General features: G+C 33.8%; 2 protein-coding genes and 1 pseudogene across 5 annotated transcripts in view; 1 reads left to right on the forward strand and 2 right to left on the reverse strand.

Annotated features, from left to right (window-relative positions):
* COG5 (component of oligomeric golgi complex 5) overlaps positions 1–18,224 on the reverse strand; it is a 285,669-nt gene that overhangs the window by 204,637 nt on the left and 62,808 nt on the right. The window lies entirely within an intron of this gene.
* GPR22 (G protein-coupled receptor 22) lies at positions 1,804–6,848 on the forward strand (the record flags this gene model as incomplete). 3 transcript variants are annotated; one of them, XM_082661819.1, is made up of 2 exons in its annotated part: positions 1,804–1,911; positions 5,522–6,848. In XM_082661819.1, coding segments are annotated over exons 1-2 (1,329 nt in total). In that variant the 5' UTR covers positions 1,804–1,909. The 3 variants fall into 3 exon arrangements, with proteins under 3 accessions (XP_082517945.1, XP_082517944.1, XP_082517946.1); XM_082661818.1 differs by lacking the exon at positions 1,804–1,911 and adding an exon at positions 3,698–3,778; XM_082661820.1 differs by lacking the exon at positions 1,804–1,911 and adding an exon at positions 3,850–3,875.
* LOC309827268 (syntaxin-11-like) lies at positions 15,544–16,481 on the reverse strand (annotated as a pseudogene). The gene has a single exon. The product of its transcript is annotated as a syntaxin-11-like (transcript).

Here is an 18,224-nt window from a genome sequence, read left to right on the forward strand (position 1 = left end):
ACCACTATATGTGTGCATGTGCACACCTTTCAGCATGGCTGGCATTCTAAGATCCTTTTCTCCAATTTTCAAAATGCATGAAAAGTAGCACAATATTTTAATTTTTATCATTATCAAAGCCCTGCCACCCAAAGCTCTGCAGAAAACTGTAGAAATTCACAGCAAAATTTTCCACCACATTACTCTCAACTTCTGTGGAAATGCAACTCACAGCTCATATACTATTCAGCCAGCCCCCTGTGCAGCTTAAACATTAGCAGTGGAAGATTAAAATGTATACTGATTTTCAAAATTATAAACAGTAACTTCAATTACAAACTAAAAACCTAGCACATATTTTAAAAAATGCACATCACTAACATTCCTAAAATAACGGAAATAGGTAATCAATATTCTAATAATTCAGTGATTTGCAATGACTTCTGTTTTGTTAAGAGATATAGAATCCAGCCACTTTATATACTCAAGTCTAAGAAAAAGGTTTCCTCAATGTGTTCCTCAATATTGAAAATAGAAAATTATTCATAAGTAACCAAAATTAACAGAAATTTAAATTTAAAGTAATATTTTGTTATCTACACCATTGTTTTTAATTCTTTTGACAGCATATCTTAAAATAATTTAGCTTTGTAACTTATGAAGACATGTAATTAACTTCCTTTTTCCTTTACCAATATATTTACCCAATAACATTAGCATACAGCATTAGAGTATAGCAATCCACTAAAAGTACCCATGTTAAAAACAGAAACAGCAGTTGAAATAAAATATGATGGCACATGATCGGTACATATCTACTGAGCACGGGTTACCAGAGGTGAAGACTGAATAGTAATATCAAAAGTAATGCACATGATTAAATCTTTTCATACTGAGACTCTACTAATAGCAGTGGAATTAAAAAAAAATTGTAGGGTGTAATCACCTTAAATCAAGCTTTATTAATATTTTGAATGAATGAATGAATACCTGAATGAATGACTACTGCAGTCATAATAATATTTAACACCTTGAGATGTTCACAACAATTTGGAATACACAGAGAAGATGACCTGAATACAAACAAACTAGTTGAAATTCAATGTGGTTCACAGTAAAGATGCAGTGCCCTTCTATTTGTAGAACAAAGAATCTCAACAAAAAAACATATATACAACTAAAATATTTTCAAGTGCAATTATCCGAGGCTTTAAAAAGAATATATACATTTTACTATGTAATTCTTTCTTGCCCCCCCCAACACCACCACCCTATATCTTTTTAATGTTTGGCAAAAGTGAACAACAAACCAGAATACGCATTTTTTTAAAGACTAATTTACTCCTGTTCTATTTAAAAGCAACACACAACCACTTATAACTACAGCCTTTTAAAAAAGCATCCTTATATAAAACAGTGGGGGGGGAATCCCTGCTATACATATGAAGCACAATTTAAGCCCAATACAACTGACCAATCAAAATTAGTGAATGCACTGCATCTCTCTGCAGTGGAGAGAAGCCACAAGGTAGGCTGTCATTCTGCAAAAGCTGCCCAGAACAGGCTTTCCTCTGAAAAGCAGTGCCATTCCTTTTTAGAAAGACTGAATCTAAGTGCTGTCTCTGGAGACAAGAAGCCTTCAGTATGTTAAATTACTTTCATTATGTATTTTCAGATGCTTATTGATTCCACAGTAGGAAGAGTGAGAGACTGCAGCAGCCTCCAAGCAGCACTACATGTTCCATACATTAGCAGTACTGCTGAAACAATGGCACAGTACAGACACACATTTTCATTAAGGTCTTTTTCGAAGAGGTGTTTATGACCCTCTTCCCCCAGTCCTCTACTAACCAGTGAACAAAATGAATCAATCAAAACTGGAAATGCTTCAACTACATCAAGAATTTATCAAATCTTTAGCAGAGGTAAGATGTGTTCCTTATTATAGTATTCAGCTGCTTTTGAACCAGCATAGTGGGGTAAAATTACTTTGAAAAATTTCAGCCTAAATTTTAAGAGTTTATTTGCTTAATTCTACTTATTGCTAAACATGTATCTTTTAGATCTATTTATTTTAAGACATGATATGTTTTAAATGTATTTTTTTAGGATGCAATGTTAAATACAAAGAATATTCTTTGTTGAATCACTATGAAGATAGATATCAGCTTTTTAAGTCACTTCAGATATACTGAATATCCTTAATTTCATCACTAGTCTTTCTGAAGTGTTCAAAAAATGCTTACATTTCTTGAAAGAATCAGTTTTACTATTTAGCTATTATTTATTACTCAATTTTAGGTTTATTATTGGGCATGCTCATTGAAAATTATTTAATTTGCAGTCACCTTTTACATCACCCTTTACATTTCAATTACATGAACAGTTCATCGATGGAAATTTATAGTGTTTTATCATGGAATCTGTTTTAATCAGTTAAAATTCAAACCATGTGCTGATAAGCAAGCGACAATATTTTACAGCAGGGAATACTTTAAAATTTATTATAAAGATAAGAGGGAATGACAGTATGTTTAATGTATGCTAATTGCTCATAATCTCTGAAAATACAGGTTAACTTCTAAAATGAGAGCAGAAATTGGTTTAAAAATACAGTTTTTCTTTCATGGTAATATTTGTAATGTTAACTCTATTACTAAATATTATACTTACAGTCTTTGTTAGGAAAAGAGAATATTTAAAGAAACCGTTAAATTTATGCATAACTATGGCTCTAATAATACAGTTTGCTTACTTTGATAAAAAATACTGTGTATGGTGTTAAATAAACACAACTAAAGTAACTTTCAATTAATAGGAAATTATTAGGAACCCTATTCCTTAACCATTTTTTTTTCTTTTTCACAAGGGCCCAAAGCAGCTAATTCAGTATTTACAACTGACAATATGAAGAATGCATCTGACCCATCACCTCCCTAGCTGTCTGAACCACAAACTGCAGGATATTCTTGCAACAATGATTTTAAGACATTAAGGAGTTAAAACCAGAGAATATAGGTCTACGTTACTGCTGGGATATAACACATTGACAGTAACCATCCTAAGAAGATGCTATATAAAACAGCCACAAAATGAAAATATAACTGTAAAAGCCTGAAAACAAAATGGTGAGCATTTTTAAAGGGGGAGTTTATAATTTAACATACCAAAATTGTGGAGCCACCAATTCTTGAAGAAACAATGAAACATGGATTGCCAAGAGAATGATATACATTACCAGCAAGCTAAATGAAGCTTTAGCAAGTATTTTTCTGTGCTAAATATTCAGATATTCGTATCAATTGATATTACTAAAGGATTTTTCCATCTGAGTTTTATGACCAATTATGTATCCTCTTCTAATGAAAACAAACCAAATTAAATAGCAGATGGTTTTTATCAAGAGAACATGGACTGGACTTATAACCAAGTTATGTGACCAAGAAATCATTTCAAAATAATGAGGACTGCTATAGAAACAGATTTACATTTGTAACAAAAGGATGTCTAAGTACATTTTAGAAGCTAGAAACCTTATGTTTCTTTTGTTTTCACATGTTCTGGAAAATAAAGAGACATCATCACATATTCTCTCAAAGGGAAACAATTCCTATCATTTGAGGAAGTTTCTCTCGGTCGTGACTTTTTAAGGCAAAACAAACACAAGTATTTTGTACTGGTCTTTAGAAATTCATCAGCCAACTAAATCTCACAATTCATGCAGTTGAAGTACTGGAGAGAAAAATGAAAGAATTCCTACAAGATATGAAATAAAACACAGCTACTTCACTGTTGTCAGGTAAAAATTCATGTCCAAATCTGTTAATGACATCATGTATCATATTGTGAAAAACTGCTATAGTGAGCCAAAAGGCCCATAAGGCAACAGCAAACAGGTAGGTCAGAAGATGCATGCACCCCACGACACTGTTTAACATTTACAAGAGAAAAGAATCTTGCTCTAGAGTAGATGCATTTTCCTTAATTATCATCTAAATTGACACTCCTGCTTTATTTAATTCTAAATCTAACTGATGTGACAAAGACCTGATGTTTAATCTGTCAGTTCAGAAAATTTGGCACACTTTAAAATTTTCCATTTTTATAGGATTTCAATGCTGGCTAAGACCTTCACTTACTCAAATATATGCCTTTGGTAAGCTCAAAAGAAATTAATAATGTTAGCATTTGTGTTTCTGAAACACTACCTTTAAAATAATATGCATAAATAAAACTATATTCTAAAACTTGTCAAAGGTTACATCAAGTGAAAGGCTAACATGAGTTCTGAAAATTATTAGCTTTTATAATTTGTTATGATTTTGCAGGCAAAATGCTGTACTTGAAATGTGAAATATAGTTGGTTGTATGATTTTATATTTTAACTAAATATACTAATTACTAACATTTTAGCCCAGCAAATCAGACATTATTTTTATAAATTACTCTAAACTTCTATATATTAAAACATAGATATACATGAATTAGCAAGAGTTTGGTTTTTTTCTTTTAATTTTCCTCAAAATGATATACACTGGGTGATTTACACAAAAGGTTTCACAGGAAATGTGTAACTTTAATAGATTCCTCAGAAAATGGGCTTCAGACACTCCTTTTCCCTAAAATTTCATTTTTTGCTTTAAAAATTCTGTTTAATAAAATCAACTGATGCATTCTTTTAAACCACCTTAAAAATGGCTATTTCTTAATATGATATTAAATTTCAATTTTCTCCTTCTACAAGATATGAAAGGGTGTGGTCACAAAATAAATCATTCATTCATAAGAGTGATTAGTGCTCTTTTACTAAGGTCTGTGGTGTTTTACTTCAAAATAATGTCCTTTTTTTTCCAATTTTTATAAGTTTGATTGTTATAAAGTTCAGTGAGCACTTTCACTGAGAAATATGAAATATTTATCATTTGCCTACTTCAGTGGGAAATAACTCCAGATAACCCCAAACACACTGTTGACTGCTGAATATGAATTTCAATCAAGAACACGGACAAAGTGGTTTAAAACAAACTAGTGCTCTGTGCCATTTGTCATTTTAAGTAAACATTTGTCCTGTTCATTTGAAATCTCATGGGAATAATTATACCTACACTAATTGTGCTACAACATGTTAAAATAGCGTTTATTTTCCACCTACTCACAACATTTTAAAATGAAATCTTAAAACACTGGGCTAAAATTAGTTTTGCATACTGGGTAGTTTTATTATACAAAAATATACTGTATCTCAAATAATAACCTTGAAAAACCCAAATAAGGAAAATCTTTTTAGTTTAGTAAACAATTTTGAACTATATAGGAGCAATCCCCAGTACAGTTATTTCTTCAAATGGGGAATCCAATTTCCTTTTACATCAAAACAATGCAAACCTTGATGTTTTCTAATTCTACATTTTCCATTAATAGTTTATAAATTTAAAAATTAAACTAAGTACACAATAAAAAAATTTTTTTTACAAAGAACACAGGTTTTGTACGTCATTTAAATTGCCAAATATCAAATAGTTTATTCTATTTCACTTTCTAGGGAAAAAACCAACTGCTCCAAAAGAATGTGTTTTTCTCCCATTCTGGAAATCAACATGCAGTCTGAATCTAACATTACAGTGCGAGATGACATTGATGACATCAACACCAATATGTACCAACCACTATCATATCCATTAAGCTTTCAAGTGTCTCTCACCGGATTTCTTATGTTAGAAATTGTGTTGGGACTTGGCAGCAACCTCACCGTATTGGTACTTTACTGCATGAAATCCAACTTAATCAACTCTGTCAGTAACATTATTACAATGAATCTTCATGTACTTGATGTAATCATTTGTGTGGGATGTATTCCTCTAACTATAGTTATTCTTCTGCTTTCACTGGAGAGTAACACTGCTCTCATCTGCTGTTTCCATGAGGCCTGTGTATCTTTTACAAGTGTCTCAACAGCAATCAACGTTTTTGCTATCACTTTGGACAGATATGACATCTCTGTAAAGCCTGCAAACCGAATTCTGACAATGGGCAGAGCTGTAATGCTAATGATATCCATTTGGATTTTTTCATTTTTCTCATTCCTGATTCCCTTTATTGAGGTAAATTTTTTCAGCCTTCAAAGTGGAAATACATGGGAAAACAAGACACTTCTGTGTGTCAGTACGAATGAATACTACACTGAACTGGGAATGTATTATCACCTGCTAGTACAGATCCCAATATTCTTTTTCACTGTCATAGTAATGTTAATCACATACAGCAAAATACTTCAGGCCCTCAATATTCGAATAGGCACAAGATTCTCAACAGGGCAGAAGAAGAAAGCAAGAAAGAAAAAGACGATTTCTCTAACCACACAACACGAGACTACAGACATGTCACAAAGCAGTGGTGGGAGAAATGTAGTCTTTGGTGTTAGAACTTCAGTCTCTGTAATAATTGCCCTCCGGCGAGCTATGAAACGACACCGTGAACGACGAGAAAGGCAAAAGAGGGTCTTCAAAATGTCTTTATTGATTATTTCTACATTTCTTCTCTGCTGGACACCAATTTCTGTTTTAAATACCACCATTTTATGTTTAGGCCCAAGTGACCTTTTAGTAAAATTAAGGTTGTGTTTTCTAGTCATGGGTTATGGAACAACTATATTTCATCCTCTATTATATGCATTTACTAGACAAAAATTTCAAAAGGTCTTGAAAAGTAAAATGAAAAAGCGAGTTGTTTCCATAGTAGAAGCTGATCCCATGCCTAATAATGCTGTAATACACAACTCTTGGATAGATCCTAAAAGAAACAAAAAAATTACCTTTGAAGATAGTGAAATTAGAGAAAAATGTTTAGTACCTCAGGTTGTCACAGACTAGGGAAAAGGCTAAGTTTCACCAAACCCACACTCAGAAGTTTTAAATTTAAACTGTAAAAAATTACTGCCAAATATAAGAAAAACATTTTAAGTACTGGTTATGTTGTAAATTTTCAATGTAAATGTCAAGATTAGATTAGGTCATATATATTCAATTTCTTCATTACTTAATGTATTTGTTGCATGGCAGTTTGTTAAGGTAATATCATGTGTATATTTTGTCAATATTATGTCCAACAGAAGATATTTATGTAAGTCATATTTTCTAAAGAATAAATACATAGCCTTAAAACACTGTATAACTTTAAAATATAACTGACACAGGTATCCTTGCTCTTTTTTTTTTATAAAGTGTATTGTTTCTAAGCCACAAACTATATCTATATGTTAACAACTGGAATAGCATTTTAACATAAAAAGCAAAATTATGGGCTCCAAGCAACCAAAATGACCCAGGATTTTCTATACCACTATATTATGTTTTCTAGCATAGTCTACTTGCTATAATATTTGATTCATCAAAAATAATGAACTATATATGAAACTTTATCCTTTTTGGAATGTAGGAAATTGTAGGATTTATCAGGATTTTAAAATTCAAGAACCAAAAAACAAACAACCGTGTATATGCACATCAAGATAGGGAAACTTCTGAAATTCAAGTTTATTATGAAAAAGAGACTGATTTTCTAAGATCAAGGGCACTATGCCTATAATATACAAATGAACTGACAATAAAAGGAAGGAAGAAAACTAAGGCTTCTCTCCTCCTTCCTCACTTTGGTTGAGTTAACCCAAATGCTCTGGAAATACAGTATACTGGCAAAAACCAGTGCATTAAAATAAACAGACATCCTAACTTTATTCAAGTCAGCCTTTTTGTATAACAGAAGTTAACTACTAAAATCTGAATACAAGGAAGGAAAAAAAAAGCCTTTATGTCATTATAGAAAAGCCAACTCTTTCTAACTTTAGAAACATAACAACTTTAGAGTCATACAATTTACACAATGTTCCTACACTCTCAGAGCTCCCAAGTGTTTCCAAATATAGTAGTCCCTTTCAACTCTCAAAGTCATTAAAGTGGCAATAAATCTTGTGAATTTTTTTACTCTACACCACGTAATTAAATTTAAAGCATTTTGCCTCCAATCCCCAATTCATGTTAGAAAACTGTGAAATTACTAATCCTAACTATAGATATCAGGTTTGAGAATCTCATATCACACAAGTATTTTCCAATTGTTATAATCTAATAATCTATTGATGAGTGCTAATTATCACTGTACCTGAAAAACAGCAATAAGTTATTTAAAGTAGGCAAATACTTGCTCCCTTGTAATGGGTTAACTGGACAATTCTTTATTGTTTTTTCATACTGTATTCACTAAATCAAGTAGCAACTCATTTTTAAATAAAAAATTTTTATGTCATTCAATAATAATCTCTCATTGAAAGAAACATGTTTTCATTAGGTGGTCTTCTATAATTAAAAATTAAATGTTGGACTGTGAAGAAAACAACCAATTCAATAATATACCACTTTTATGTAAATAAATGAAATTCATCCAATTTAGTTTACTGAATACCTTATCCCTTGGGGAAATGAGAACCATGCAATAGCAGGAATTCATTGAGGTTTACATGACAAATTTAACAGTGATATATTTCTGATAATAATGTTATGCTGACATAATGTCAAATCTTGGCAAAGAAGCGGTTTCCTCCTGCCTTACTTTGTATTCTTTTATGGAATTAAAGAAATGCTTCAATTTGACAAAATGTAGCATAAACAACTAAGACTAATTTTTTGAAAACTTAAAGAGAAATTAGTATTGCATAAAGACATTAAGAAAATTTTCATTCGACAAATATATTTAGCACAGAGTATCTCCTAATATATTCATTTTAAAAATTTTAAATAATTTTGTACTTGGATTTCTGAGCATAAATATTTTAATATTTAGCTTTATAATCTTAATAAAAATTAGACTATTTTTAGAAAAGTCTTCATGTTAAGAAAAATCCATTGTGTTCTAAATATTTTTCATCTTCAAGTCTATAAACATGCCAAAGAACTCAGTTTAAAAACATTCTTCTAATAAATCTGCCTAAACTGCGTTCATGCCCTCTTGTTCTCTGTAATAAGAAATCTAACAAAATAAAGAACAAATAGCAAATATTATAATGTTGCCCTCTAAGCTGTTACTACTTCTACACTTGACACTGGAACTATTAACAAGCATTTCTGCCCACCTGTAATAATCTTTCAGACATACAAAAGTGCACCCACTGGTTTACAACAAAGAATATTCATATTTACCAGATAACCTCTAGTAGCTTTTCAGTGTTAAATAATATGTAAACCAAAATAACATTTATGTTAAAAGTTCAGCTTTTAAAAACAAGTCACAAATATGTTTGCAATTACTGATCTCAGCTTAAAGAAGAGAATGAGAAGCTTAGATAATTTTTTATTTAAATGTTGTTCAATGAAAAGGTGAAATATTTTTATTTTTCTTATGATGGCCCTTAACACAATGTATAAATTTTTTACTTTATTTCAAATAATTTTACCAAAAAAGCGTTAATGCTAATTCTTCATGTTAGAATGAAATTTTTAAATGCAAAAGCAATAGAGGTAACAATACATTCAACATGGGATCTTCTTAAAATCATATTTTTCTATCCATATGCCACAAATAATATCAATTTCTATATAGCTAACTGGGTTAGTTCTTGAAAACTACTAAAAACTATTCTTTTAAAAACTAACCAAAGATGAGCTCAACAAGATATGGAACTGTTGTTTTCTCTTTTCTTTCCTAATTTAAGGTCATTGTTATTCTACCAACTAGTACCCAACTGATGTTCAGACATAATAAAAATGAATTATTTACAATGATGCTTTATTAAAAAATGCCATTCATAGCAATGAATAATTCTATACTTCTCCCCCATAATAAGTCAATTTTTAGGTATATGGTCTATTTTTAATCCCCCAAATAAAATTATAGCAAAATCTCAGCTCTCTGGACATTAAAAAATCAAACTCCTCATTTCACTGAGATTAGACTTAAACGTAAAAACCTAAAAGTACAAGAAAGGAAGTGCTTATTCGTAGGAAGTGCTGTATTCAATACAGTAATTTCAAGACTACCTTCCAAAGTCAATAAAACTTTTGGTTTTATTATATTTTATGATTGTACATTTAAGTGAGCTTTGTAATTCAATTAACATTTGAATCCTTACAAGGTAGAAGGCATTGTGGCTGAAACTCATATATTACCCTCAGAGCTTAAAATCTAGAATCGAGGTAGTAAAAAGTATGGTAATACCTATGAAAAAAGCAGAATGTGGCAAATGTAAATTAAAAAGAATAAAGTTCTTAACAAACTTAATAAGAAAAGAAGTATGTTGGATTTAAGAACAATATAAACAAAAGCATTGTTGAGGAAAGCTACTAAAGCATATCCTGGAAACAGTAAATTGTTCTCTTTAGAAGAAAAATAATACAGTAGTGAGAAGTTGATATGGTAAGTTAAATTAGAACCAAAAGACAGAGGCCTTAAATGCCAGCAGAGAAATCTGAGCAGGGGAATAACACGATAAGAAATGAGCTACAGGGAAAAACAAACAAACAAAAAACAGCAATATGTAGAAAGAGTTGATTGAGTAAGACACAGAAATGGGAAGCTGAGAAAGCAAAGAAAACACAGAGGATAGGAAGCTACTGCCATCACCTTGATAGGTAAGGAAAGGCCTGACAACAAGTGCTGGCAGTAGCTCTACAAAGGAGCATACAGATGCGACAGGCAACATCAATGCAGAATCAATACGGTATCCAACTGACTAGAAAGCCAACTGTTATAAGAGAGTGAAGAATTCAAAATGATGGCCATAAAAAGACCACAAGAAATTAGATTTCCTCAATGATCTAAGAACTTTTTAAATTATGCTTTGAATAAAGTACATGGGTAACAAGGGCAAAAACAAAAAGAATTTCTGGCAAAGCAGAAAATTCAATTAAGTAAAATAAACAACTATTCAAGAATGTTCTAGTTATTACAAATATCCAAAATGAAAATTCCTATTTGATGTTTTAAATTATCTACTTTATATTTCACATATTGGTTTATTCAGTTTTTCCATTAAACGCATTATTTTCTTCTTTGGTACTTTTTTCAATTATAAACAATGGCAAAATTCCAAGGTATACAAAGCAAAAAATATAAATATGATCCTTTGCTTCTTTCCTAATAATTTATTATAAATATCCATCCAACTCATTATATACATATCACCTTCATTCCTTGCTAATGGTTGCGTAAGAATAATTTTTAAAAATTAAAAAATCATATAAGCAATGTTTCTAAAAATAATATTGATAAAATATCAAATACTTAAACCTTTTTCTATTATAATTAAATAGCTTCAAGCTACACTTCAAAAAGGTAAGAAAGGTAACTTAGCAAACTGTGAAGCAGGTTCTTTTTCTAAATGGAAGTTAAAAGCAAGGGAAAAACCATAAAATAATTTATTTCTTTTCTTCCTTTCCACTCAGTAAGAAATATAAAAACTAGAGAAAACTTTTGACACCTATTTTCTTTACATCTCAGAGATAGACACCTGTGTGAGACCCCTATGGGACTGGCGTGAAGTCAAGGAAAGCTAAATGTGAGATGACTAATAATAAATCTTAGGGAAGAGAGAAGCTCAGATCACAATATAAACAAGAAATATAAGGAGATAATTAAACCCAGATAAGACAGGAAAAAGATCTAAAATACTCAGAGATGCTCAACTCTTAAGAGAAATACAAAGAGAACACAGAACTGTGGGTTAGAGAGTTCACAAAAGAAAGCTAATTTGAAGACTTGCTAAAAAGCATTCCAAACAATGAAAGGATTAAAATAAAACCCAGACAACAGATAGACTGGACAGATTAGTAATATGATAACATATATTACATCATAAGAAGTAGAATGAAAGAATATTATAACAATTCACAAACATCTGGAACACAGTAGTACTGAGATGTAGAAACAAAAGGAAAATTGGGTTCATCGTTAATACGAAAGCTATCACCTTCGAAAGAATACTCATTTTTATGAGAGAAAAAGAGATGAGCAAATTTAACACAGTAATATTTCTCCCCGGCTCATGATAAAATAAGGTGTGAAAAAAACCCTAAGTATCCCTACCCTTCTATTCACACTTTTTTTTTTTTTTTTTTTTTTTACAGACCTCTATAAGCTGTATCCATGGTTTTCAAGCATGACAGCTTTGTACTTCCACCAGCAAGTGGTAAAAAGCACTGTCATTCCTATCAGGGCCACCAATATCAACTCCATACCATTATCAAACCAGAAGCATCAAGTAAGATAAAAAAGGAGAGCTCAGTCTGTCTGGGATTGAGGTCATTTCCCTCACCCTGCTTCCATGAAAGCAATTATGTCATATTTCTGAGAGACATTAAGCAAGACAGACTACCAAAACACATCCACCAATTTTTCAGGGAGAAAAGAAAAAGCAGCAAGAGAAGATAATAACGTTATGAGGAATCACTTTCCACTCAGACAGTTCTGGACATATAACACTAATAAGGGAGGCAAAATGAAAAATTTTTAATTTAACATAAAAAATTTTAATGCTAACAATGAGAGTTCTGGCCATATGAGACACAGACTGTAGGAATGAGAAATACATATGGGACTGATATATATACACAGCAGCCTTTAATATTATACACAATCCCATATGTCATATGGTATGTGGAATACTGATTGGGTAGAGAAGAACCAAACATATGTATTTCACTCTAACATTGTTAATGCCTCACTCAGAAATGTAAAAAATCAAACTACATAATATACACTTAAACAATTTTCTTCCCAATTCTTAAAAAGCTGCAGTCTTTCTTTTGCTGTTGAATTTTTTCCAAGTATCACTTCTTACAAGCAACAAAATGCTAGCAAACTGTAGTTACCTAAATTTATTAAACTGTATTTAATCCACACAATAAAATAATGGTCTGTAATACTAATATCACCTTTCATAATGCTTCCCCAAAAAAGTGACTGATAAATACTAATGGAAGAGTAAATATTTGTGAAATTGAAAGGAACAATTTTTAAACTTCTGACCCTACGGAACCTTGTTTAGGAGAGAGTTCCTCAAACTATAGCCCACCTACATCAGAACCTCTATGGTGTCTGTTTGGAAACTGCAGTTTCTGGGTCCCACCTTTACGTTAGGAGTCAGAACAGCTATGGCTGCAGCCCTGAATAATAAGTTTTAATAAGTACCCTCAGGTGATTTGTGTGCTAAAGCTTAAGGACCATTACTTTATATACCAGAAGACAGACTGTGTATCAAAGTGACAGACATTCAAGTAACTAATAAATGAAAAGATATAGAAGCAGCTCTGAACTCAATTCAGGCCACAGTGCCTTCTTAAGGAAAAAATTTTTAAGCTTACTTCATTTTAACTAATAAAATTTTAATTGAACCATATATACTATAGTTCAGCAGGACATCTGTTTCCTTAAGAAATAAAATTCTATTTTCTAAAAAGAAGTTACCTAGGCAGAAGTTTCCTTTAAAAATCATATACTCAGAAGATAAAATAGTACTAAACATAAAGAAGATGACACTATAAAGTGTTACTTTCACTTCATTCAGCCAAAATATTCTGTCAATTATAAACTGCACAACTAGTGTTTGTCATAATGTTATCTTATTCTGACCAGAAGGTAAGCACTACACTGGCATATTTTTGCTCATTTCAATACAAAACTTATTACTTCTAAAATAAGTTCTCAGGGAAAATACTAAAAAACTCTATTTTGTGTATCTTTTGAACAGATGTCACTAAAGTTAGGTAGATGGTTTGAGTCAAACATTTTTCCTTTATTATTGTAATTTCCTTTGTTTGTGCCATCAACACAATTTAGGAAATATTCAGCTACTCTTTGGTAATTTATGACTACTTTAATTTCCTATTCTGTTTTATAACAGTTTAAGTAACAATGGTATTCAGCGTTACTTAAATACTTCAAATGGTATTACAGAAGCACTACCCTGGGAACATTTCTTTTTAACCCTTTCACTAAGAATTCTTTCCAACAACACTGATATTATTTTCTGTTGTAATTCTTTTGCTTTTTTAGCATTTTCACTGAATCACAGAACCAACAGAACCATAGAGTGAGTTAGCATTATTGAAAATGGGCTGCTAGTGAATACAATTTAAATATATAAAGAAAACAGTTTAGATGATTGAATATAGCCACCTTACAGAAAAACATGTGCCAAAAAATACATTTCAGATAAACAATGACTTTGGTGTAGGGCTTCCTGGAGTTTCATAAATCCCCTGAAATTGTGTGCAAAATTTAATGTGTATCTGTATGCGTGCTTTTTCCCTGCAGCAAACATCTACAAATTCAAAAAGATCCTCACAAGAGCATGTCGTCGAAAACTAAAACAAAAACTTTTTTTTTTTAATTATTATTATTTTTTTTAACCACGCCACGCGGCATGCAGCATCTTAGTTCCCCAACCGGGGATCGAGCCCACGCCCCCTGTAGTGGAAGCACGCAGTCTTAAGCACTGGACTGCCAAGGAAGTCCCTAAAACAAAAATTATTCTTAGTGTTAGGAAGAAAGTAGGAAAGCAAAATTGGTAAATATTATACATAATTTATTTATAGCCTTCCTTATTCTAAGAAAAATATAAGACAACTTTTAAAAGCATCCAATTTTAGATAAATTAAATGAGGAAATAAATATAATAAAATCAGATCAAACAGAATGAAAAGAACGAGAAAAGTTAAATTAAAATTAATCCTGGTTGGGCTTCCCTGGTGGCGCAGTGGTTGAGAGTCCGCCTGCCGATGCAGGGGACACGGGTTCGTGCCCCGGTCTGGGAAGATCTCACGTGCCACGGAGCAGCTGGGCCCGTGAGCCATGGCCGCTGAGCCTGTGCGTCCGGAGTCTGTGCTCCGCAACGGAAGAGGCCACAACAGCGAGAGGCCTGCGTACCACAAAAAAAAAAAAAAGAAAGAAAGAAAGAAATGCAGGCAGCATCAATGGAGAAGAGGAACCATTACATTAAATTCTTTTTCTCTTCTTTCCCAAGCACTTATTTTTCCTTTTTTTTTTTTAAGTGTTAAATGTGATTTTAATAAGTAGAGGAGATGAGCAGAAAGAAGATATACATCCAGGTGGGAATCACATAGCGTAAACCAGATGAAGAATCAGAAATGGAAGATGTGCAGTTTTTCCCAAGGTCAGTTCACTCGAAAATGAACACAACCGCGGTACTTTCAGGATCGGTTAAATGAAGTCTTGATAAGGAGCTCATACTGTGAGCCGATGCAGAACTGACTTCCTCCAAGAGGTCCATGTACAAACAAACATGCCTTGGACATGTATTATAGAGTAAGCTACCACATCTGTTCCTTATTTGGCTTCCTTTAAGAGGCAAGGGTGCTATGTGCCACATAATGACCTCACAATCCAAGTACCAGCTGGACTGGAATTCTGGGACCTCGAGTTTTTTCCTTCTCTAAAGACTGAGGTCCCTAGGGATTAGGGCAACTCACCCCTGTGCAGACAGCCTCAAAATCTTTCCCAGTGTGCTTCCCCCCACCATTCCGATCGGGGATGGGGTGTGGCGGCCTGGGCCCCCTGCTAGTTGAGGCAGGGGCAGCAGAAGCAGCAGACGGTCCGGCAGGGGTTCTTCTTCTTGTACTGCACGGCCTTGCGCACCTGCACCTTGTCCTGGCCGGTGTAGTCGAGTGTCTTCTGCACGTTGAACTCGATGACGTCCGGGGTATCAGCCTGCTGCTCCACCAGCATAGCCATCTGCAGGAAGAGGTCGTGCAGGTCGCAGATGCGGCTCTCCAAGCCGCAGCATCTCACGGTGGCGGCTCTCGATCTCGTTGACGGCCGCCCGCACACCCTTCACGTCCGCCAGCAGGTTCTCTGAGAACACGTCCCACTTGCCTTGTTCGAACATGTCCTCGATCTGGTCGCCTGACATGTCCTTGCCCATGACCTCCAGGTGGCGCTGGATGCAGATCTTGCAGTTTTCGCGCTGCTTCATCTCGGCCTGGTTGTACTCGTGCATGGCGGCCTGGGAACGGGTGGGTGAGAGCGCTGTACCGTGCGCGCGTGATGTGCGCCACGGGCGAGTGCGCGCCGTGCTGCGACTCAGCGTCCTCGCTCAGTGCCTTCATGGCGCTCAGCTTGCGGTGGATGCTCTCGCCCTGCGCCTTGATGTCCTTGGCAAGAGTTGATGCGGCGCTTGATGATACTGAGGCGCCGCATGGACGTGAGGAAGCGGGTGTTCTGCTTTCCCAGCCGCTTCACGTCGGCAGTCAGCTGCTGGTTTTCATCCTGAAGGTCCTGGATGTCTTGGTACCAGGATTCCAGGATGTGGTCCGTCTTGAACATGATATCCTCGGGAGGTGAGTCAAATTCATCGTCCTTGTCTGGGAACTTCTGTTCATATCGCTTGGTTACTCCACAAGTTCTACTAACCGGTCCTTCATTATGCTTTGGGGTTGAGATGTGGTTTTCTTCTCCTTTTCGTCTTCATCCATTTTGTCCCCTTGCTGCAGCTCCATGTCTTCATTTGTCTTATTTTTCCCTTTAACACACTCTTCAGATGGACTGATTCTTTCCTCAAAGATGGTTTATAATTTCTGTGAGTTCATGGACCACAACCAGCATTCTTTCCTGGCCAGATTCAACAGACAGTCTTTCCTTGAGGATACCTGCTTTGGGGATGATGTTGAGAAGACTTTGGAGAGCTGACAGATGTTCCTCTCAGGTCCACAGCTCCTTACCTTACCTATCCCAGTGTGAGCAGGAATCCTTGGTAGGAGCTGACATGGCCTTGCGTCACTAGCTCTGGGTGTTGAAAGCTGGCTGCTCCATCTGATTTCTTGAAACCCTGTTCTTTTTTTTGAATTTTATTGTATTTATTTTTTATACAGCAGGTTCTTATTAGTTATCTGTTTTATACGTATTAGTGTATATATGTCAATCCCAATCTCCCAATTCATCCCACCACCACCGCCCCCACCACTTTAACCATTACATTAAAATTTTTTTAATTGCTTTTAAGCTGTACAAGTCCTTCAACTTCCACTAACAAATAATATTGTTACAGCCTCTACCCAAAATTTACAAAAGTCCCAACTTCACACAATTCTTTTGTCTTAGAGCACTTTTTGGTTCTCATTAGCACCTCCACCAGAGTACAAGTGGAAGAAATAAATAATAAGTGCAAGGAGAAGTCCTCTTCTTACTAGCTGTGTGATCCTAGGAATGTTACTTGTCTCATCCAGACTCTGTTTCCCCAACTGCAAAATGATAACATCTACCTCAGAGGCTGTTGTGAAACCTCAATGAGATAAAATATATACAGTGTTTAGCACAGTACTTGCCACAAAGCAAACAATGACAGCTTTTATCATTTTTCTGAAATTTTATTTTTTTAATGTATTTTCAATTCAATTATGTCATGTAGTTACCAAAAAAATCACTATGTATTGATTACTGTAGTTCCTCAAAAAGTACTTTTTCTCGTCTCAGTATTTGAGATCTGATTTTCACTTTACTGTGTTTATTCTACATCAGTGCCCAACTTGAACTTGAATATCTTCATAGTAATACTTCACTATTGTGTTACCAGAAAAAATACACAAGAAATGTATATTATGCGATTTTTTAAGAAAAAACAAAAAAGATGTCATTTTTGTACATATAAGAGTAGAACACACGACCACATATGATGACGTATAACCACTGTCACTTTCAAAATATATAAATTCATCCTTTAGTTCTATTTCTAAAGAAAGAAGGATAAGAGGAAAGCAATATTGGAGGGACCTACTATATGCTAGACAAGGTTGAAAGCAATCTATAATTTTGTCTCATTAAATCTACCCAAAAGTCCTTTGAAATCTGAGAGAATTTACCTTGTCGATATTCACACAGTTAGCAGAAGCGATGCAAATGGGATTTAAATCAAGCTCTAGATGGCTTCAAAGCCTATGTTCTCCTGTCTCTTAATCACAAACTACATAGCAGGAACAATTACATTACTTTATGGTATAATTTTATGACATTCTGAAGTCTCTAAAATGTTAATAAAGTGAATACTACTTTGATGGAAGAAAAGTTTGTGTATACTGTGCTTTTCTAGTTATTACATTAAAATAACTAGCCTGCAAGTGCCCATTCAACAAAATTTGTTCATAAATCATTTATCCTCAGTACAAGTCTTCCCAGCTACTCCTTTTCAGTTTTTATGTTCATTGCTACATTTTAACCTACTCTAGAATATCAATTTCATTACTTTG

This window comes from Grampus griseus (genome assembly GCF_964374135.1).
Source record: "Grampus griseus genome assembly, chromosome: 9".
Classification (NCBI taxonomy): domain Eukaryota; kingdom Metazoa; phylum Chordata; class Mammalia; order Artiodactyla; family Delphinidae; genus Grampus; species Grampus griseus.